Below are 22,447 nucleotides of genomic sequence, written 5' to 3'. Positions count from 1 at the left end.
TATCAATTTGTTAATACTGTGAGGCCAGCAGCCAGCCAGTTGGCTTTGGCTCTCATAGGGCTGTTATGCCACGGATTATTATTAATACTGTTCAAGGAAGTAATTCTTGTTTACACTGAGAATCATAAATAAACCATCAATACAAAATGCAGAGTTGCTAATTTATAAAACAGGTGGCACATGTAATTACCATTCTTTTTTCTAATGTAAACATTAACAAAACATTGTCCACACAAAAGATCTTACAATATGTGTACAATACTTTTGGGTTGGACAGATCAAATATAAAGCTCATCATGTGAGCACTCACATGAACAACAATCTTCAATTTATGTGTAGTTTCACAGCAAATCGTAATTAACATTATATTAGGCCTGTAGTATTTTCAGATAAGATAAATGAATCTATGTAATTGAAGGAGGATTCTTTAGGAGATCCCTTACATTGGCAAAAGTTCCATTGTTAGGTTCAGGTGTCACTCCCAATATGGTGCTGAACAATGTGTAATAGTCAACTGTATCAAATGGCTGTATTCTGTGTCCACTCTTCACTAACGGACCACTTGCTATGAAGAATGGCCGCATACAATGTTCACTGTTGTCATAGCCATGTAGACCCAGAGTGGTATTTGATGTCACTGGCAACATGAAAAATGTAATTGGTATCAACAATATATTCTCTGAAGATTTTTGTATTCTGGGTTGTTGCGCTGTGTAGACTGGTCTATGTTAACCAACGTTTCAGAGGTCATACTGCCTCCGTCATCAGGCTACACAGAGCAACAACCCAGAAGACAGAAATCTTCATACTCACCGCTGTGAAAACCTCAAATCTTACAAATATATTCTCTTCTTAAAAGAAAGGCGTCGGTGTTCAAATTTGACATACTCTTTAAGTATTTTGACAAAAATAACCTCCCAAGCATAAAACAGGTAAACAGCAATTAGGTCTGTTTGTAAATCATAACTATTAACATTAACTCATTTTAATAACAGCTATTTAAGTGTGTTTGTTTTGTGTGTGGGGTTCTTTTTTGTGATTCTTAAAAAATGTTCCTATATGATGTGCCATTGCATACCACCAAAAAAGAAAACCCTACGCACCAGAATATAAAGTATGAAGTTACTTTCAAAATAAGTTCTCACTTGTTGTTACAAATTATTTCCTGCCAGAAGTTAGCACTTTCCAGCTGCACATTTGTAAAGTTCTTAGAATAAGTCTTAACTCTACTGAACCATCATTGACAGTGTGAGTGATGTTCATGTAAAGTGCATCTGCTTTTGAGAACACCACTCACTTCTAGAAACCCACTATCAGTCTGTCAACAAAACAGTGTCAGATACAGAAAATTATCAAGGGGAAAACAAAAATATAACACTAAAGAAGAGTCTCTAAACTGTTTCCAAAGATGGATATAATGGTGGAAAATACAAATAGAGATAATAATCCAAGTTTAAACATGCTGTATAATGATGATAGTTGATGGTGCAAGTGATAATGAGGCCAGTGGAGGTGAAAGACTTTGGACTTCACATGATCCCACATCTACTTCAGTTTACAGCAATCTTCTTCAATTTATAGAATGACTGTATGCATATCCATATGCCACTACATACAAGACACAGCCATGCCTCAGAAAGTAATGTATAAATACAAATTACCTCAGAGACATATTATTTGGATTGTTTCTTCTTGAAACCAATCAAAATGTGTCAAAATAAATACTGCAACAGTAATACAGAGCTTCTCTGTATAAGCACTACATCTTTTCCTAAATAAATAATTCTGAAGATGGCTTCTTCCGAGTTGTGCTGTGTAGTCTGGAAGAACGTTTACAGACATTTCAGGCTGATCACCCTGATGATGGAGGAAGCAAGCATATCTGAAACATTGTTAAACTACCAAACTACATGGTGCAACAACCCAGAAGACAGCCATCTTGGTATTCACCAATGTGAGAACCTCAAATCTCCAACACTTAATCCTGACTTTTGTCTAGTGACGATCCACAACAATCAAGGACCTCACATCACTTAAATGGATAGATGTCCCACAACCATAAAAGTACATCAATGGGTTAATAAAGTAAAGTAAAGCAGTCCTGCTGTACACCAAGTAGGCACTTGGGGGGGCGGGGAAAGTTAAAAATCTGCAAATTCTTACATGTTCTATTCAACTTCTGATACCATTCAATTAGATCCTGGAATGCATAGCCGGTGTCAGCTACAGCCAATAAGGGAGGAGTACGTGGACTCTGTCCATAATGCCATCGCTGAGGAAGTTCATTTGACTGATAAATGGAAAAATTGGCTGTCCGTGACGCAGTTTTCAATGTATTGTACACTATGGTTTGCTTTCCTGAAACAAGTCATTACAGTGAAACACCAATCAAAGCTTTGCCTGGGAAACAAGCATTTTTTACCTCAAAGTAAGAAAAACCTTTAATGGGGGTTATATCAAAATGAAACAGAAAATAATTTCTTAGGTTAAAGAACACTAGCCTGTCACTGACTACTGTTCTTTTTTTCCATTACATACTCTTTGTGTGTGTGTGAATTAAGGCAAAGAAATTACGTTTGCCCTTCCATTCCAACACATTTCTTACTCAGTAGCCTGGATTTTTTCATAAGAGCTTTTAAAGTATCTTGTTTGGCTAAAACATATGTGAAAGCTAATGGCATTAAAAACTTTGCAACACAAATACATTCACTCCCATACCTGAGTTTGGTAGTTTATCAGTGCTTTGTTTGAAAGAGGTTATGGAGTTATCAGAATCTTTTATCCTTTGTCCTACTTACATTATGAGACTGTCACTAAGAAGAATTTAAACAGATATAGAAATACCTTTCGATGGACGGATCTGTAACACTGGAGACGAGTCCACTATTTGGAAAAATGCTTTGTCAACATACTGTGAGAGATTGAATATCCTCTGAGGAGTGACTGTTGCCATGCCATGGTCACTCAGCAACACCACATTAACCTTATCAAGAAGGTTCTTGTTTGTGAGACGCTGACGGACATAGGTTGCAATATTGTCTACCTAAAATCACAAGGGAACGTAAGCAAGTCTATGGAGCAGAGTCCTTCTAGGGAAGTTAACAGTTGCTCATCTACTTCAAAAATCCTTTCCCTTATGGAACCTGAAGACTAATTACTTTGTATACAAGAGTGAAATGTTTGCATAATAAATAGAAAAGAACATGTAATTGAACTGGCATTCCTGCCTTCTGAATATAGCTGAGCACTTGGGCAGATTCAGGGCCAAATGCATGTGCAGTAGTGTCCGGCTCTTCAAAATATAACATAACCAGATTAGCTGGGGTACTGGAGTGACTGAACCTGCAACAGTAACAACAGATGTTAATTCTTGTCAACAGACAGACACCAGCACAAATACTTCAACAGAAAATTTAAACAAACCAGTAATTTTATTTTATTTAAAAATATGCCACAGCAAACAGAATTTATATTTTCAAACATCATCTGCATAAAGTATACTACTTGTATGTTTTACAAAATCTGAAGCTTCACAGCAAATAAATATAGTAAGTTTTCTGAGTAATGAGTCATGTTTACACAGAACAGTTTTCTGTACTTGAGAGAGCCTCTGAAGCATGAGACTTTTGTTCTGTACCACTGAGGCTGATCAGCTGAGATGACTTCGCTGCTGCCTCAACTCCACTACTGGAAAATGTAGAATATTACTAACCTGCCAAAATACAATTTACATGCAATGGGTGTTTGTAAATGCTACAAGTACTAACCAGTCCATGACCAAATCTACTCTCCTTTCCCATGATACATTCATGTTCCATGCATAGTGGAATTTGGGCACTATGCCTCTGTAACTGAAACCACCCCCTGGCCACATCATGACACCACTGTAACGGTCTCTTGCAGCCAACTGATTTAGAGTCTGTGAGAAACACAGAACATCCATATGGGAAGTTTCATCACACTTCATTTGTCATACTCAAAGTCTTTCACTGGAATCAACCAACTGCAGGACAGGGTTGCTTGGTCCAGTCCAACTGAACTGTTTATGCAATTTATCTCTCTTCTAACTTTACAGGGGATTATTTTGTTACAGTGAAACATATCTTCAGATTAAAAATGGAGGTTTTATATCCATTTGTTTATACAATCACATCTTCACCTTCCACAAAATTCCAAGACATAACTGAAAGAAACTAGCCTCTAATAGCATCCCATTTTATGCGATGGATACACAAATGGGGAGGTTGTATAGGTCCATGTTTCATCTTCAAAACATTCAAAAGATTTTTATAACATTTTGTAGTGTGGGGGAAATGTATGCTAAAATCTGTGTAGAAACATTTCTGAAAAATGACTCCTCATATACATTATGTATACATAAAATAGATATAAAATATATATTCATTTGTTTCGGTATTTTAACCAAATATTGACAGAGGAGTGTAGGATATAAAATGAAGACCACAAATGATAAAATGGCTTTCTAGATATGCAGTGAAATGAGTGTGAACTTAGCTAAGAAAGCTTCTTTCAAAATTATTTCCTACACACTGAGAAAGTAAAAAGCTGTTCACTTACCCAAATTGGTGTAATACCTTGAGTGTTGTACATTTCTGAACCAAATTCCAGAACTTTCTTCAGAGTAGGGTCATATACTTCATTTCCAAGAACTCCATGAGATTCTGGAAATAAGCCTGTAGCAATGGAATGATGATTTGGGAATGTTTTAGTTGGAAACACATTACGAACATATGGTGCATGTGTACCATTTGACTTGAAACTATTTAAACCTGGAGTTGCAAGCTTTGTAAAGAAATCATGACGAAACCCATCAAAAGACACGATCAAAAGTAGTGGGTGTTTCGATAACGCACCGATAAGTTCCAAGTTTATAAGCAACAAAAGAATAAGCTTTACAGTCGAGGCTGCAGACATTTTGTACTGCTGGTTGTTTAGAGCACAAAGACCATCTCATGCACATATCAGCTGCTTCATTTCAAGTCTGTAATCAGAGAATAAAGAGTTCTGGTAATGCAAGGCCAGATCCTACTGATAATTATAACTGAAACCAGTTCACCCAACTGGACAAATTTGCTATTTGGTTTAACATTTCACTCTCCAGCCCCAAGGTCACTAGCCACAATGGCATGATGAACTATGAGAATATCAGGCAGTAATTACAACTAAATTCAATATCCAAACTTCAAGTCTGGCCATATGCTGAGAGATAAAGGTCCATCTAAGAAACAATGCAATGACCTGTAAACTATAGAACAGATTATTATAAAGCTGTAAACATGAAAGGAGTTACAACAAATTAGTGCATAATAATTCTGGAGTATTCACTCTATTCATGTATGACTTCAAATATTTGATCAAGATTAGTCCAATGGTCCTTAAATATGATATATAAAAATCCCTTGTTTATCTAAAAACTACAAAACTTAATGATACAGTATACTGGGCACGGAATGCTTCACGTTTCTCTACAACTACCATGTGAAACACTTTTCACTCTGAAAATGTCTGTCTTCTGGGTTGTTGCGCTGTGTAGTCTGGTAGAAGTTTACCGACGTCTCAAGACGTCCTTGCTGCCTTCATCATGAGGGTGATGACTCACCATCATGAAAACCTCAAATCCTAAATTTTCACTCCATTCCACGTCACTTTCAAAATGTTAAAATACAAGGTAGGTACATAAACATTACATTACAGAAATTCTTGTTTCCCATATTTATTATTGACATGCCCATGCTATTTTTGTGTGTGAAGCTGCTCTATACTGCAGTGTTCTGTTCACAGAAATATGGTAAATTCCAGACCCATAAGTCATAATGAGAAAAAAAAATTTCCTCTCACCAAAGGAAATGTTTGTTTTTATCCATTTTCTTACAAGGTATAGTAAAAACCATCTCACTCCCCTAGCAATTTCTACCCTAAAAACTTGCACATTACTCTCCCCGAACCAATTCACTGAAAGAACCATGTTTTTCCACGTCATATCATTTATTAACAGTACTATTCAGACAATGTGAAATGTGACACTTCAATATCACCAAGTTCAAAGATATAAGTGAGTGAATTGTTTTACCCACACTACCCTTTTAAGATATGCATATTTGGTATGAAAACATTTTGTTTGGGGAAAAATAATGTTACTTTTTGTAAGACATACCTGGAAAAAAAAAGCCATTTTGTTCTTATCCACACACACATACCATTCACAAGTTATGATGTAAGATATACTGATATGACCACAACATTTTTCAGAAATCAAAATGTTGATTTCTCACAACTTTGACTCTACACTAACTCTGTAAATGAGATTTAATGAATACAGTAAATTCTACAATCAATCTAAAGCAGGAAAACCAATTACAAAAGCAACATATAATAAACAAACATTGAATAAAACTATTTTAAAGCATGCAGGTGTTATCATAATTCATGCACTGTCAAATTTTGAACATTTATATTATTGTGTAATATAAAATGTAACATATGCAACAGCCAAAAATCACACATTACATTAAGCATCACAATATTACCTTATTTTATAAAATAAATTTTATCACATGAAATAAATAATAAAAAATCTTCATTCCTTGATTCTAAAACTTCTGACAAATCACTTTCCAAACAGGCACTCACTGATTAAAAACGTAATTCAGGTTTTCATGCAACTGGTCAAAGGACTGACCATTTGAGCAAATTAACAATGTCATCATAAGTTTAGAAGTACAATGGAATAAAAATTTGTCAAAAGGTGTACAAATAACATCAAATATATACAAAATCATAGACAAGCAATGTGAAACATACAAAACCATTCCTACATGCAGAGTTTTGTATATATTTTATTGTGCTTAGAAATTACTTGTTCTTTTTTTAGTTCATTTCCTTTCACTGACTAAACAGTATGGTTTGTTGAAAAGTGCTGGTTTCTTATCCCTCTTTTTCTTTCTCCCCCCCCCCCCCCCCCCCCCCCCGCATTTAATGGTAAGTGCTGAGAAAGAGGACTCAGATTTGGGGTAGGTAACTTCACTTCTCAGAAGCAGGGAGTCACAGCAGTGTCAGGCACCTAATATAGATGGACATCTCTCACAACTAACACTCTTCCATGCTGATTACTCAATAATTTTTCATTGGAAATTTTCAATGTATGATGACAGCTCTTTGATTTTAATACTGTTCAATGTGAGACTGGCAACAGTCCTCAGAAAATCTATTACAGCATTAACATGTCAATCATGATCTTCTAGGCTGCTGACACCACATTGGCTTCTATGTGATTAACAATATTTCAGAAGACTGCATTGCCTCCATCTTCAGGGTGAAGTGGAGACTGAAGATGAAAGCAATACATTCCTCTGAAGCAATGGTTATCACAACCCAGATGAACCACAAATATCAGATACTGTAGTAACAGTCTGACAGTTTACAGAAAGCCGGGAACCAGTGCCTAAAGACAAAATTAACTTGAATAAATTAGTCTTCCTCCAAACTGAACTCAATAAAAATATATTACGGTCAGTCTGAACCAAGTCACATTACCAAATGATAACACCTGTTAATAAATTACTGATTACACCCAGAAATCAAAATTTATGTACATCTTAAATTTGTATATTATTAATTAAAAATATATCTCTCCTGCCTATGATCTAATATATCACTGATAAGTCCATTTTTCTTAAGATAATGCACACTGATAAAAGAAATATAAACATTAACATTATATATAAGATACATCAATTAATTGGAGTGCATACATAACTTAACAAATATGGCGTACTCTAATTACGAACATCTTTGCAGAAGGTATAGAACTTTTATTTCTTCCCAGAGCAATCCCTGTCCAAGAAATGCTCATGTTGGTTGAGATTATTTGTAGTTTTCCTCAGGTTTCCGAGATGAGTACAGGACAGTGTCTTAATAAGGCCATTACTGCCACATTCAACTTAAAAACATATCTCTTTCGATTCTAAACAAATATATGTAGTAATGCAGAACTCTTAAGTAACCTACAAAGCAGTCGTATGTGCATTAAACTTTGGCATTACATAAACAACACATTAATGTGTGTGACAATGCATTACATCTATCATATTAATTTTTAAGCATTTAGGAACATCTTTAACTGCTATTCTCATATAATATGATACATTCATACATGTAGATCTATTAGTCTTCAGTGTCATTGGTTTCTAGTAGATGCTGGGCTTCCATTTCACTCTGTGACTGGTCATGATCTGACTTGCTGATTGTCCTGTGAAATAAACAAGTGGTCTCATGGTTCATGTTCCGTACACGAACCACTGAAAGAGGATTAGGGTTATGTCATTATTAGAAAATCAAATATTTAACCAAACTAAAGATATATTAAATTTGTGGTGAAGTAAAAAGGATGTAACTAGACTAGAAAAAAGACAACAAAGCAAGTTAAGGGATTAGGATAACCCCATGCACATCCTAATCGATGGTTTTCATAAAACACAAACATAAATGCATTAAAAATCTGTTGGGAAATGTCGGGAAAATAAAGGTTAAAAAAATTACTTTATGTGAGGTTTATAATTTGTGTTAATCACAGACACATTAGTCATTGTGTACTGATATTTCCTGTCAAGAAATTATAGCTTCATCAATTATTCCATCACATGTACTTCCTTTCTAGAAAGATGATGCCATGTGCTGAATGTTTTCTGGAAAATGCTTAGACATTTAAAAGCCAAATTTTTCTCATTCTTAATGCAATTAATCTTTTTTCAGATCATGCAATCCAATCAGTAAGTGAAATTTTGTTTGCTATTAACACAGTGTACCAGCTGGCAAGGACTAGTAATTTTGTAAGGTGGATGGTGCTGTCAAGTGGACTGTTACGACAATAATTAAAGATTAAAATAAAAATTAAAGTGAAAAGAAAAACAGGTGTAATGGAACCTCAATATACACATTTAAGATAAAAAAAAGTACAATTTGATTTATTATACTATTTCAGTGCATCATTTAGTTAACTGGATTATGATTTTAAGATAACAAGTTTATAAGATTTAAAACTTTCATAGTGAATGAATGCTGCAAAATCCTTTCAGGTGATTTTAAAGCAAAATATCTGGTCAATTAATAGCACAGACAAATGGTAACAGTGGTGGTGATGACAGACGCACCAAATTCATAAGAGCACTATTTCTTATTAACACAGCAGTATATTTATGTTTGTATGTGTAAGCACATATGCATCCATACCCTCTCCTCTAAATTACTAGAACATTTTATTAGGGCCTTCTTCCTAAGCACACCTCACAGCAACTGACAATGGAAAGTTCGAGTGCCACCATACCTCATCACATGCTGGTGTCTATATGGCTCAAATGCTCACATAAAAACTAAACGACAGACCTGAAGGTGACTGTTTTCCGTGATGCTGAGCCACGTAGACTCGTAGAAAGTGATCGACATTTCAGAACTGTTTACTGCCTCCATCAAAAGTGCTTAATTATTACCCTGATGTTGTCAGCCGTAAGCTCTTCTGAAACACTGGTCAATATCTACCAGAGTACTTACTTATTGCTCTGTGATGATGGAGGCAGTAAATTCATCTGAAATGTTGGTCAATATCAACCAGACTACATAACGCAACATTCCAGGAACAGTCAAAAAGACACTCAAATGTCCACTTGAATACAAGGCTAGGTTATTCTACTTCTCACCTGTACGACTGGCCCAATGAATCAGCTTTCTTCTGTCTGTGTCTTAGTAAGCACAGGGTCAAAATTGCAGCAGCAGTGAGGGACAATGCTGCCACTACAACCCCACCAACTGTGAGATATAAATGACAATTACGTTGCATTTTGGTTGCGTCACATTACATAAACAGAATCATGACAATGACTACAATACTTCTTTATTACATTCCATGGATCCATAAGTTAGTCAGTAGGATGTGGAATAAGTCATACTAATACAATACATATACACGAGTACAATTCAAACTATTATAATAATGTTCACATAAAAGTAGTGATATGCTACAAATAAATCCACCCATTATATACAGTAGATAAATTATACTAGCCATTTATAAACAAATATGTGCTTGACAAAAAACCACAGTAAGTTCAAATATAATGTTAAAAGAAATAATATACGAAAAGTCCAAAATGAGTTGTTCAGAATTTTAGACTTATGCTGAACATTAATTACAATGTCAGAGTATGATCTGAGGTTTTCACAGTGGTGAGTTTGAAGATTTCTGTCTTCTGCGTTGTCACTCTGTGTAGTCTGGCAGAAGTTTACCAATGTTTCAGAGGCACTTGCTGCCTCCATCTTATTCATTGCCCATATGACGGAACCAGCAATCACCTCTGAAACTCTCGTAAATTTCTACCAGGCTGCACAAAGCGACAACCCAGAAGACGGCCAACTTCACACTCCCTACTGTGAGAACATGAAATCTCATAACCTACGAATCAGTCACATTCACCACTTACGTATGTATGACAATGAAGGATCTGGTTCACTCGCTAGCAATGACTTCACATTGTCAAGAGTCCCATTCGTGACTGACGAATTGAGATACAGCATATAACAGAATAAGGAATACAAATCCACATTATCAAATGGAGCAATCTTGTACTGCTTCTTAATCAGTGGTCCAAATGCAACGAAAAATGGCTGCATATTCTTTTCATTATTGTCATATCCATGAACACCAAATGTTACATTATCTGTAACTATAACAAACAAACAAACATTAACATACCAGAATGTAATAACATACTGATTAGGTTTCTTCCATTTCTGGGATTGCTACTTGTTAATAGATTCATGGTGGAAATGCTTTACACGCTTCTGTTGCTACATGTGACAGTGGCACTATACTGCATTCTCAGCAGTTGGGTGTTAAAATGAACTGAACTGACATCAACACAGAAGTAATGTACTGAAAAATTATTTAACTCTGACTAAATACAATTTTGTCCTTCATAAGTAATAAACAGTCACTCAGTCAAAAAATTCCCTCCTGAAAGTTTAACAACATATTCACAACAGCCTGCCACTGAGACCAAACCTGAATTTAATTCAGTCAGAATCCTCAGACCCTATTTCCTTAAGATCCATGTTAATAAATCCTCTCTTGGTTGGAAAGGAAATGTATCCCGAACATTTATTATCATGTTCTGCTCTCTCTTAGATTTGTTCATTTGTTTTGATCACAGTATCAAAAAACATTACTTCCATCACGTGTTATAACTGAAAGCAAATGTGCAATAAGCATTTTAAGCCAAAGCTAATCTAAAGTCAGTCCCTACCTCAAAGAAAACACTTGACCATTACAAATATCAGTTTGTGAGTGTTTTTTAAGAAAATAATCAGTTACTCTGAGAATCACATAAAAATAAATACACTTTGTGAGCAAAATGAAGATTTACTGTTTATTAAAAAGGTGGTACCACTGGGCATTAAAGTGTTAGGCTGCAAGAGTTAAATAATGTACTATAGGTAAAACCATGTCCACATTCCAGGGTGTAAAGTTTATGGGTTCATTCAATGAAACTTACTTGTTTTGTTTGTTGACTTCTCATATTCATCAACATACTGATACATATCATCAAAAGCATAGGACTCATCAGCCAAAACAAATATGGGTGGCGCACGCCGATTATTCTTATAGTGCCAACGTTCAAGTATCTCTTCCTTGTGATATACTGAAAAATGCCCTATTTCTTTGGACGCATTCTTCAGCGCATTGTAAATAGCATCTCCATCACCTGCAACGAGACCATGTGCGAAATAAATAAGGACAATATCTGGACCAATAAGTATGGAAGCAGGAGAAAACTGCATAATGAAAAGCTTCATAATTCATACTCTTCACTAAACACAGGATGATCAAAGATTCATGCAACCCTTTGCTGACATATTCCATTTATCAAAAAATAAAATTACACTGAAATCATAAAAAAATGACGCGTTGGAAATATCTACCACATTCAGCAATGCATATATTCATTCTTCACCTCATGTCCATTGCGACCCAGTGAATAGTTTATACAGCGAAAGGTTACAGATCACCAGGCAAGACATTTTAATCCTATACAGGACCCACATAGTTTTATTTTTTTTTTTTGGGGGGGGGGGGGAGAAATAGAACACGCAAATAGTGACATTTTCCGTGGCGTGCCATTTGCATGGCTTAAATCGTAATGTATATCATGCATACAATTTCAACCCAAATTTTTGGAACAAAGTACATAAGTAATGCTATAAAATATGCTATTACAATTTATTGACAGTTCCTGGAATTATTATTATCTGAACAGTTATAAGAGATATGAAAACAAATTAATTTAAGACTCACCATCATTTGGATAAATATGAAGTGTAGGAGAATTCCCCACCACAGTATAATTCATTCCTTTAATCACATCTGTTACATTTATGATTCTTGAAGTTGTAACTGTTTCAAACCCATGATCACTTAAGAGGAACACATTAACTGCATCTGTCAAATTATTCTCTTCAAGTTTCTTCACCAAGTAACCTGTTACATCATCAACTTTAACAATTACTTCTTGAACTTCTTGAGACTCAGGTCCATATACATGTGCAGTCTTATCAGGCTCCTGTGAAGTACAGATATACACATATTAATCTATGACTGCCACCATTTAAATTTAAAATTTCAACTTCTCTACTAAACAACAAAATAAGCATAAACCAGGATTGGGTGGAATTTTGCATGTAATGGGAAAATGTATCTGAGACCCTGGTGAAGTAGGAAGTAAGATGTGTTAAGGCCTTAGGTTCAAGACAGTTCTCATCCCTGCATCTCACACAGAGTACAACACTTGTATCCTACGGGTATCTGTTTCAGTATTAGCCATTTTTAATGTTTATTCTCATATTTATTATATTTTTCTCCATGGAACCTCTCACATAACAACCTTAAGTGTTAATTTCTTGGCCGTGATGTTTAGTGAGTTATACACTCCATGCATGTTCTGAACATGTAATAAATTAAACAAAATAAAACGCCTACAAATATGACATGGCAGTGCAAAGACAGTGCAGCAATTTAACCAGAAAAATCTTTCCAAAATTCTTACCAATTTGGAATCACATGGTTATGATAGTATTAATAAATTTGAATATGTGTTGTGGGCCAAATTTTATTATGTTTATTGTATAATGTAAAAATGTGAATAAATTTCATTCCCTAGTATGCAACAAATGACAAGAAACCTTATCAGCCAAACATTAAAATATCAGATATACATTAATATAAATAATAAATGTTCATAAATCATTGGGCTGTAACTCAGAAATTCATCACTTCATACCTCAAAATACAGGAAGACAAGGTTGGCAGGTGTTTGTGGATGTAGAATCCATGACAGAACAGTGTCGACACGATCTGAGAATGGAACAGAGGAGTTGTAACCATGACTAAATGTCAGTGTCGTATTCTGGTATACCTCGTCTCCTCCTCCTGGCCACATCATCACACCACTGTGACGGCCTTCTCCAGCCTTCTCATTCAGTGTCTGGAAATTAAATTCAGTGGTGTTAAAACAGGCTATTATTTAACAGGCTTATAGTCAACTTAACTTCTATTGCTAGATGTGAGTATTCAAGGTTCCAGATATATTCTTTGCCACTTACCATGAGTAAGTTACAAAATAATTTTAGGGTGCAACAATTTATTTCCAAAGTGCTAGAACTTGTAGCTATGATAGTGACAATGCATTATGAAAATAAATGCAATGCTATTTAATTTTGGCACACACAAATACACATAAAATAACACAAGAAACGTTAATTAAAATAAAGTTTTATGCACACAGGAGGATACACAAATTATATCTTACCCATATTGGTACTACTGCATCATTGAAATGCCAAAACTCGTCACTATATCGTAGAATTTTACCATAATGAGGATCATAAACATAATTTGCTAGAATCCCATGAACTTCTGGGTAAACTCCTGTTGCAATAGAGTGATGATTGGGGAACGTCTTCGTTATAAACACATTCCTCATATATTCTGCATGAGACCCACTGGTCCTGACTTTATTTATGTTTGGTGTAATATTCTTGTCAAAGTAATTGTACCGAAAACCATCATACGATACCACCAATATAATAGGATAATCTGACGTTGATCCAACATGGTGACAATATGATAAAACAATGTACAATATACCTTTCATACAAACTTGACACCTGGCCATACTTTACTACAACACGCAACAAAAATTTTCAGGAAAAAACTGAAAGATGAAAGACAATTATATTTACACAAATTAAAATGTTACTTTATCTTCTTTCCTTTTGAAAACAGCTACATATAGGAGCATGACGTCCAACATTCCTGCATTACTTTAAACTGTTCATGGCCTTGACATGCTATACCGTGATCATATAATCACACACACACACGGTTATATTAAAGCTTTACTTTTAAATTTTGTATAATTATATATCATGTGCCAACGAGAACCGTACTAATCAATTCAACATTACACCTCCCACACATTACAGCTATGGTGGGTTATATGGGCCCACTCTGGTTGTACGTACGTAACATCGCGACACTAGCGCTATTGAATACACACTCTTTGACGTGTTCATTCAAACCTCTGCTCAAACTTCACAACATTTGAAACGTGCCTTCGCTCTCTGTTTTTTCCCTAGGAGCTTCAATATCCTACTCGCTGATTTGGTAGAAGCTGCAGCGGCGATATTCAAAACACTGCACACTTTCCGATAAACGGCACAGTATCATGTAAAAGGTCTACTTTCAAAAAAAAATCATTGCTGTAAATTTGACCAGGAATTTGAAAAAAAATAAACGATTCCTTTTGGAGAGTTGTTAAGGTTCAAACACAACCTGTCGCACAGAAATTATTTGCACCCCAGTAACTAAACCCTTCTAAACACGTTTAATATTAAGTTTAAAAGATATGAATGTTTTTAAAGGAAAGAACGTTTGTAGCAGACAAATTGTAAAATGAGTGGTGGTAGGTATTCTACTCAATCAGATTGGTATAATCAGAGAAGGCCATGATTTAATCAGTACACGTTTGCCAGTAAAATAATTTAGTTAGTTCTGGCAGTCTCTCTTGAGGTTATGTCAACTGTATGTTATATGAATTAAAATAAATTTAATCCATTAATCGTCCAAACAAGATACACTCAAACAACTTACTTTTTCTGTAAATGTTCAGAAATATGCCAAATCAACCAGGGATTAATTACTCTGAATATGAATCTCTCGAGGTACTTTGAATAAGATGTACCAACTGAAATTCTGAATTCTCACAAAGATGAGAATGAAGATGACAGCTTTCTAGTATGTTACGTCTTGTAATTTTCGTAGAAAATGACCGACGTTTCAGAGGTGAGTACTGTCTCAGTCATTAGGGAGATGAGTGATGAGATGGATTTTACTACATATCATCTTTACAAAGGCAACGATTTTGTGCACACATCACCAAGACGAAACACAAAAATATAAAGATCTTATATTAATGGGTTGAACTTCAGAGGTAATGGAAACAAGCTTCTAGAGAATGTTTAACCATGTCACAAATCTTGCTTGTACTTTGTATTTCGTTATTTATATGAATATAAAGTGTGTGCTGACGACATCGTAATACCACGTGACAGGTAACAACCATAAAGACTATGTCAGCGAGACGGTCTCCATAGCTCAAGATGTCAGTCTGGGTGACAATGACAAGCAAGAGGTGGGTATTTTAAGGCAGATTCCAACCTTAAGCTCTGTTGCCGACACTTGCATTTACCCATTCAATTTTACGGTGTCTCTATGTTTTCTTTTATAACATAATCTTTCAAGTTGCTTTACTGACCTACAGACTACTATGAGTGACTCGACATTTTGTAGGAATTCTTGGAAGAGAGTTGGACCATAGTTTACGCGTACGATGATAGACGAAGGCGTCTAAGTTGTTTCAAGGGCGACTTCATCGCGTGACTTAAAACAACAGGTGTCTGGCAGTCAAATACAAGTGACGTAGCTCGCTGAGGTAGATGGATTGCGCATCTAGATGTTTCATGATAAACCCAGACAGGCGGGTTGAGGCTTCACAACACTACAATGGTCAACTTCTTTTGAGTCAGATGCCTCGATCAATGAGACAATCGAACTGTGACCACAATCCTTCTCTCTGAATAAGGGTCCACGTCTTTTAGAACAAAAATAACAACTGAAAATGAGGTTTGGCGGTGATTAGCATAATATGATTGATCTTCAAAGATGTAACACTATAAATACTGACCAATGTTTCAGAACAGATTTTATCACCTGATGACGGAGGCAGAAAGGGCCTCTGAAACATCGGTAAACTTCTACCAGACTACACGGCGCAACAACCTAGAAGACAGAAATATTCAGACTCACCACCGCGAAAACCTCAAATAATACATCCCGTATTATCGTTTCCATGACAACGGTTATAACAACACACACTTTAATAAGGCCCAAAATCTCCTGATAGCAAATACTCACAAACCAACCAACACTTCTATATGAAAGGCAGATTTGTATACTAAAGACACACGTTTTGGAAAGGAATGAAAATAGTTTCTGAATTCAGTAACACTTCGTTCTCAAATTAATTGATCTAATATCCAGATATTCTGAAAATGCATCTTAGCATGGTGTCATTCGTGTGATGTTAAATTAAGAAAATCGCGTTCAAAACAGTAAAAATAAATTATGTGAAGAATTTATTGTTCATGTCTTCACTTAGACACTGATCACTATACAGCAAACAGCGTCACTTGTAAGTTAATAATCGTAGCTCCAAGTCAGTAATCTACACAGGCTGAGAAAAGTCACTAATATATGAAAAGTCTGTCGAATAGTGTATGATGGAGGTTACCTCCTCAGGTTTGTCAGCGTCCTTAAAGGTACAATTTGGCTGCACGCGACAGAGACAAGCGACCGAGGCAGGCGACAGAGACGGGAGACGGACACATCGCAGCTTGTCGCCACACACTTTTGAGGTGACGACCGAGACATGCGGCAAAGTGTTTGTTTTCTTTGTTTTGTTGAGACATACGTGCACATATTCTGTGAAAAATGAGTACAAAAATGATTCTAAAAAGGTTACTCGAAGAATAAGAAGAAGATGATGTGTTGCTATGTTATTTGTTGCGAAAGAAACAAAGAAAACCTATGAGTTTAATATTCAAAACCAGACGTGAAGAAGGATCTTTCTGTCTGTTAATAAAGAATCATTTATCATTAGAAGAAGATAATTTCAGGAGTTATTTCAGATTGAATCATAAGCAGTTTGGTTATGTACTGACGTGCTGCCTGAGCCCGTCGCGAGACACTACTGGTCCGAGAGCGGTCTCCTGTGCTTTGTCTCTGACGCCTGTCTTTGTCTCGCGCTCGTAATTGTACTTCATATGATTGTACAGAGAGCAGACAGGACGCGACCAGTCTCGGTCTCGTAAATCTGTCGCCTGCCTCGGTCGCTTGTCTCTGTCGCGTGCAGCCAAATTGTACCTTTACACTAAATAAGGTAGACAGCAGTGTGAATAAATCACTCTTAGTTTTCGCGTGGCTTCTCTTTAGTTTCATGATAGTGACATTTCAAAAGACTTGTCCATCCAGCTAGCAACTCAGGAGCTGCTTGAACTCTGTACGTAATTAATCACGTTGCCGTGACGGTGAAAGCAAGACGCTGATCCCTTCTCCCCAGGAATCGTGGTTCTGTCGACAAAGACGGTTCACGAACAGTTAGAAACTCACCATGGCCATCGATCCACTACACGTTACCTGACAGAACACGACCAAAGACGTACTCCGTGGATTACACACCGATTCTAAAATTAATTTCTCTACACTTACGAGGTGCGATCGGAAAGTTTCCAGACTGCGCCTATAAAAACCCGTACACTTATCTCAGGTATTAAATTCATCCATCACCCTCGAAGTAGTTACCCTGGGAGTGAACAAAACGATCCCAGCGCCGCTGCCAAGCCTGGAAGCATCCCTGGAAATCTTTCTTTGTCAGCCTGTCAAGCACCATCTGCGATTCTGCCTGAATCTCTTCTATCGTCTCAAATCTCCTTCCCTTTAGCTGAATTTTCATCTTTGGGAAGAGGAAGAAGTCACACGGAGCTTAGAAAGGAAGTTGGGGTCGGTTCTTGCAAGATCTTTGAGCTCCTCACAAACGAGAAGTCGATTCTGCTTCTGGTCCTCAGACAGGATGCGTCGCATGTGGAGTTCTTCCTTTAGAATCAGCTGACAGGTCCCATAGCCTATCCCAACAATGTCGCACAAGTCGTTGATGGTACGACGTCGATCTTCGTGAATGGCCTGCCGAATCTTCGTAATATTTTCGGGCGTTCTGCTCGAAGATGGTCGTCCAGAACGCTCGTCATCATCGATAGAGGTTCGGCTATTTTTAAAACGTGAATGACACACAAACGTTTGTGCACGACCCATTGCGGACTCCCCAATTGCTTGATTTAGCATTTCATAGGTTTCCGTAGCCGTTTTGGCGAGTCTTTGGCAAAATTTGATGCACACGCCATTCCGAAATCGCAGGAGGGTCGGTGTAATGCACTACCAAAACGCCCGTAACTAAGAAACGAATGCTAATTCGATGATGCCGGCTGACACACTGATTCACTATGAATGTAGGCCGCACCCCCTAGCGGCAGAAGCTCGTACTACATCCGGTTCGCCCGCTATTGACACAGTCTTGAAACTTTCCGATCGCACCTCGTATGAATAACTCATGGGATTTTGTGTGAATTAAGCGTTTCAAAACTAATTAACTTTAAAGACATTACACTGTATTGAAGTATCAATTACTTCCAACGTACTTCGTTAAACATTAATGACACTGAAGAATCACAGGTCTTAGTGAGATAACAGTTTCTCACGGCGACGAGAATGAACATGACTTGTCTTCTGGGATATTGCCTAATACTGAAGACAGTAAACACTTCCGAAACGTCGGTCAATTTATATCGGAATACACGGCGCAAAACCCCAGAAGACAGTCATCTTCACACAGTTTTATGACACGAAAAGACTTAATTGTAACGTAGAGTGGATTCCGTGGTAAAAAAGTAAACAATAAATCCATATAAACATTGGAGCGAGTTTCATTCCTTAAGCCTTGGAAATTACTATATTCCATAATCGCGCAGTAACTAAACACACGTGCCTTTGTAGATGTCCTCAACATCAAAACTCCTCAAAGTTTTGAAATCCGGCGCACAGAAAAATGTTATGGCCTTAAGTTTGCCACTCTACAGGTGTATGAGTTAGACCGGAAAACTTACTATAATTTGTTCTAAGAAGTGGGTTCAGGGTTCTTAAGCCACTATTTTTCGCGCATTCAAGCGCCTCCTTTCAACAGCCATTTCTTCGAAGCCAGAAAAAACTGGGGCTTATTTAGTCTAGAATATTCCTGTGATATTCAGAATAAAGATTCTAAGTATTTAGGGGATTTGCATGAAAGTTTATGTTCAAACCAATGTCGTACACAATCATAACTACAAACGACTCAGAAATAATAGTGAACAATAGTTAATTTTAACGAGAAATTCTGTGACTAAGATAATAGCCTACTTTATTTTTAATGCTTCCTTCTGAATTCAGAGCGTGGTAGGTATTTATTTATATTTATTTATTTAGTGTTCTGTCTGACGACAGATCCATATGAACAGGATCCTTCCATCCTTTTCTCGGACTGGGACCTGTTCATATACGTTCTTGGCAGATGATCCAGAAGTGGTTTGCCATTGCCTTCTTCTGTGTGTGAATGGAGTAATTGTTGGGATGCCACGGAGGAAAACTCCGTGTTGCCTAGACCACGGCCTTGCCCAACACAAGTTATAAATTCGGGCACCGCCGGGAATCGAACCCGAGACCCCAGGATTACAAGGCCAGCGTCCTAACCGCTAGACCACCGGTAGGTACAATCTCGTAATTATAAATTTTGTTATCAACTTCCGAGTATTCTAAAGCCTACATTAACACATTGTTACACTAACAAGCAAGTTTATCACACATATAACAAATAAGTTTACTCTAGCTTCGTATTCGGTAGGTGTCCCGGGTTCAAAGATCGACGATAATACCGGCCATTCCGACCGATTTTCTTGTACGCACTTGGAATCGACGGCAATTTTATGAGAACTGATAATGGACGTTAGCAGTTAGTGACTCTGAGTGCATTTCGACTGGAGAAAAGGAAAACATTTTTCACAATACTTATCAAGGTGTGAAAAGACGTATTCCTTCAAGATCTATCTACCACAAATATAATTACAACGTTCTACCTTCTTAACGGCTATCCTCACCGATATTTGACATGTTTTACCCCACGTTTATGCAGACAAATACCCGGATAATACTTCAAAACAAGCCACAACCATCGTCTTCAAATCCTTACCTAGTTATAATTCAATAACTTCTCATCTCAGTTGGTTCTATGTATCTCCTGCAGCTGACGCAAAGTCGTTAAATAGCGTATGGAACAATCAGCCCACAACAGAAAACTTTACATCTGGTATCTGCGTAGGAATGAACGACTTTAAGAAAAGAGGTTGAAGATGTAGGAAAAACACCCAGCTTCGCTACCACTGACAAGTGTCGCCCTCCTACGGCAAAATTAGAAACTCACTCCATTAGCGCTACCGGATGTGGAACTACGTCAGAATTATCGATAAAACCACACGTGCGTGTTTCAGCTAACACCTCGTAGCATTTTATACATTGAAATTACAAAGTACAAAGTAATTATTAAAGTAGTGGTAAAATAAGGCACCGTGAGGCATGGTAATGTGGTGCCAGGAATAGAAGACGTAATAGTGGCAGAAATGGGAACTTCTGTAAGATCCGTAGCTGGACATACGCGATTAGGAAAACCCAGACAAATCAAAGACAAACTTAAACAGTAGTCCGTAATTTAAGAATTCTGACAACTCAATGTTATTCTGTAAAACAAGGAAAGTTTGATCTGCGTAGGTTAACGAATTAAAATCCCTTGTGATTCTTACATTTCTTGCACTCAATCAAAAATATTTAACAACCAATCGAAAAAAAATATTTATATATCACTTAGACTTAATTCATACTGACTTAAGAGCGTCTTAAACACCACCAAAAATTTTAAGAATAAATGTGTGCTATAACATTGACCAAGCAACAGATTATCATAAACTCAGTCCTAATTCAGGGTCTCAACTGGTCTCCCAGTAGCAGATTCTGTGGATTCATACAATTACATTTTAATAAAACAGTGTTATGTAGCTGTCGGAAGAAGCTGGAACAAATATCGATTCAGTCTAAGTTATTTGGGTAAAGTTGTAAAATTAAACGAATAAAATATATATCAAATCTAAAACTTCTTGACGATGGTGAAGAGTCAATTGAATAAAAATTTTCTTGAATATTATCATGTGTATTTATTCCCACCTTTTGTGAGTTTTTGTTTTTTTGGCTTTATCGTGTTCATGAATTTTGATTTCTACATACTATTCTTTTACGTCCCACGGATGGATGGTGTGGTAATGCCATTTTATTCTGGGACTTTCACTTTTTACTTTGTCCGGAGATAGGGATTAGCTCTATCTAGTGGGCCCAACTGTGTAGGAACCTGAAGACGGAGATAGAGTCCCATCTCCGAAACGTCGTTTTACGTTTTATATTTACTAGACGATGGATAATATCCAAGAAAATTTTTATTCAATTGAATAAAATATAGTTTAGTCTTTAACTATTTATGTTTTAACCACATGAAGCCCGAAATTATTCTGAATAACATTGAAAACCTAGTTCTTACATCAAAGCAAACACATCTCGTCACCGATACAAACATCAATTGGCCAATGTCATTATGGGAAATTGTCTTTTTTTACACTGAAACCTACAACACGAAACCCAACGTTACTGTCTAAAAAAATCAGATTGTATACCATTGGGTCAGCCACGGTGGTCTAGCGGTTAGAACGCTGGCCTTGTAATCCTGGGGTCTCGGGTTCGATTCCCGGCGGTGCCCGAATTTATAACTTGTGGTGGGCAAGGCCGTGGTCTAGGCAACACGGAGTTTTCCTCCGTGGCATCCCAACAATTACTCCATTCACACACAGAAGAAGGCAATAGCAAACCACTTCTGGATCATCTGCCAAGAACGTATATGAACAGGTCCCAGTCCGAGAAAAGGATGGAAGGATCCTGTTCATATGGACCTGTCGTCAGACAGAACACTAAATAAATAAAAAAAATACCATTGGGATTTATCGGTTAACTAAGAATAACTTTGTGTAGATTGGATGACAGAAGTGAGACTTACAGAGAAAATTTCCATTAAATAAACGGTTTTAAATACTTATACATTACTCTACCAAGTCGTTGAAAGAGAAAGTGTTCAATAATTCTCGA

At 36.7% G+C, this 22,447-nt stretch overlaps 2 protein-coding genes and 1 long non-coding RNA gene across 5 annotated transcripts; all 3 read right to left on the bottom strand.

Moving 5' to 3' along the window:
- Nucleotides 1–154: 154 nt before the first annotated feature.
- Nucleotides 155–4,935, bottom strand: LOC110832611 (ectonucleotide pyrophosphatase/phosphodiesterase family member 5). The gene is made up of 6 exons (XM_087347675.1): nt 4,579–4,935; nt 3,768–3,919; nt 3,228–3,342; nt 2,845–3,043; nt 2,164–2,358; nt 155–637 (listed from the first exon to the last, which is right to left on the bottom strand). Exons 1-6 carry the CDS (start codon nt 4,933–4,935, stop codon nt 405–407), a joined length of 1,251 nt encoding a protein of 416 aa, XP_087203801.1. The 3' UTR covers nt 155–404.
- LOC110832608 (bis(5'-adenosyl)-triphosphatase enpp4) lies at nt 4,865–14,626 on the bottom strand. 3 transcript variants are annotated; one of them, XM_022069749.2, is made up of 7 exons: nt 13,875–14,626; nt 13,347–13,550; nt 12,365–12,629; nt 11,565–11,774; nt 10,494–10,736; nt 9,714–9,822; nt 4,865–5,002 (listed from the first exon to the last, which is right to left on the bottom strand). In XM_022069749.2, the coding sequence occupies exons 1-7, from the start codon at nt 14,238–14,240 to the stop codon at nt 4,972–4,974; spliced, it is 1,428 nt and encodes a 475-aa protein (XP_021925441.1). In that variant the 5' UTR covers nt 14,241–14,626; the 3' UTR covers nt 4,865–4,971. The 3 variants fall into 3 exon arrangements, with proteins under 3 accessions (XP_021925441.1, XP_021925442.1, XP_021925440.1); XM_022069750.2 differs by lacking the exon at nt 4,865–5,002 and adding an exon at nt 5,988–8,318; XM_022069748.2 differs by lacking the exon at nt 4,865–5,002 and adding an exon at nt 5,988–8,269.
- Nucleotides 14,627–16,744: 2,118 nt separating this feature from the next.
- Nucleotides 16,745–20,636, bottom strand: LOC147873946 (uncharacterized). Its single transcript, XR_015534902.1, has 2 exons — nt 20,457–20,636; nt 16,745–17,755 (listed from the first exon to the last, which is right to left on the bottom strand). It is a non-coding gene; the product is annotated as an uncharacterized LOC147873946 (long non-coding RNA).
- Nucleotides 20,637–22,447: the final 1,811 nt, after the last annotated feature.

Source organism: Zootermopsis nevadensis, unplaced genomic scaffold, assembly GCF_977971745.1.
Source record: "Zootermopsis nevadensis isolate Lab colony 2312 unplaced genomic scaffold, Znev_1.0 Znev_ptg000012l, whole genome shotgun sequence".
NCBI lineage: Eukaryota > Metazoa > Arthropoda > Insecta > Blattodea > Termopsidae > Zootermopsis > Zootermopsis nevadensis.
The sequence above is the reverse complement of the archived record's forward strand: the minus strand, read 5'-3'. Positions and strand labels throughout refer to the sequence as shown.

Bases quoted from the DNA above. Each gene is read 5' to 3' on its own strand.
- LOC110832611 (XM_087347675.1), bottom strand. From the start codon at position 4,935: ATGTCTGCAGCCTCGACTGTAAAGCTTATTCTTTTGTTGCTTATAAAC. The intron at 3,044-3,227 runs GCAGGAATGCCA...TTGTGATTTTAG, and splicing joins TGCTCAGCTATATTCAGAAG to GTAGACAATATTGCAACCTA. The intron at 2,359-2,844 runs GTATTTCTATAT...GACTTGTTTCAG, and splicing joins ACAGATCCGTCCATCGAAAG to GAAAGCAAACCATAGTGTAC.
- LOC110832608 (XM_022069748.2), bottom strand. From the start codon at position 14,240: ATGGCCAGGTGTCAAGTTTGTATGAAAGGTATATTGTACATTGTTTTA. The intron at 13,551-13,874 runs GTAAGATATAAT...TTTAATTTCCAG, and splicing joins ATGCAGTAGTACCAATATGG to ACACTGAATGAGAAGGCTGG. The intron at 11,775-12,364 runs GTGAGTCTTAAA...GTCTCGTTGCAG, and splicing joins TCATATTTATCCAAATGATG to GTGATGGAGATGCTATTTAC.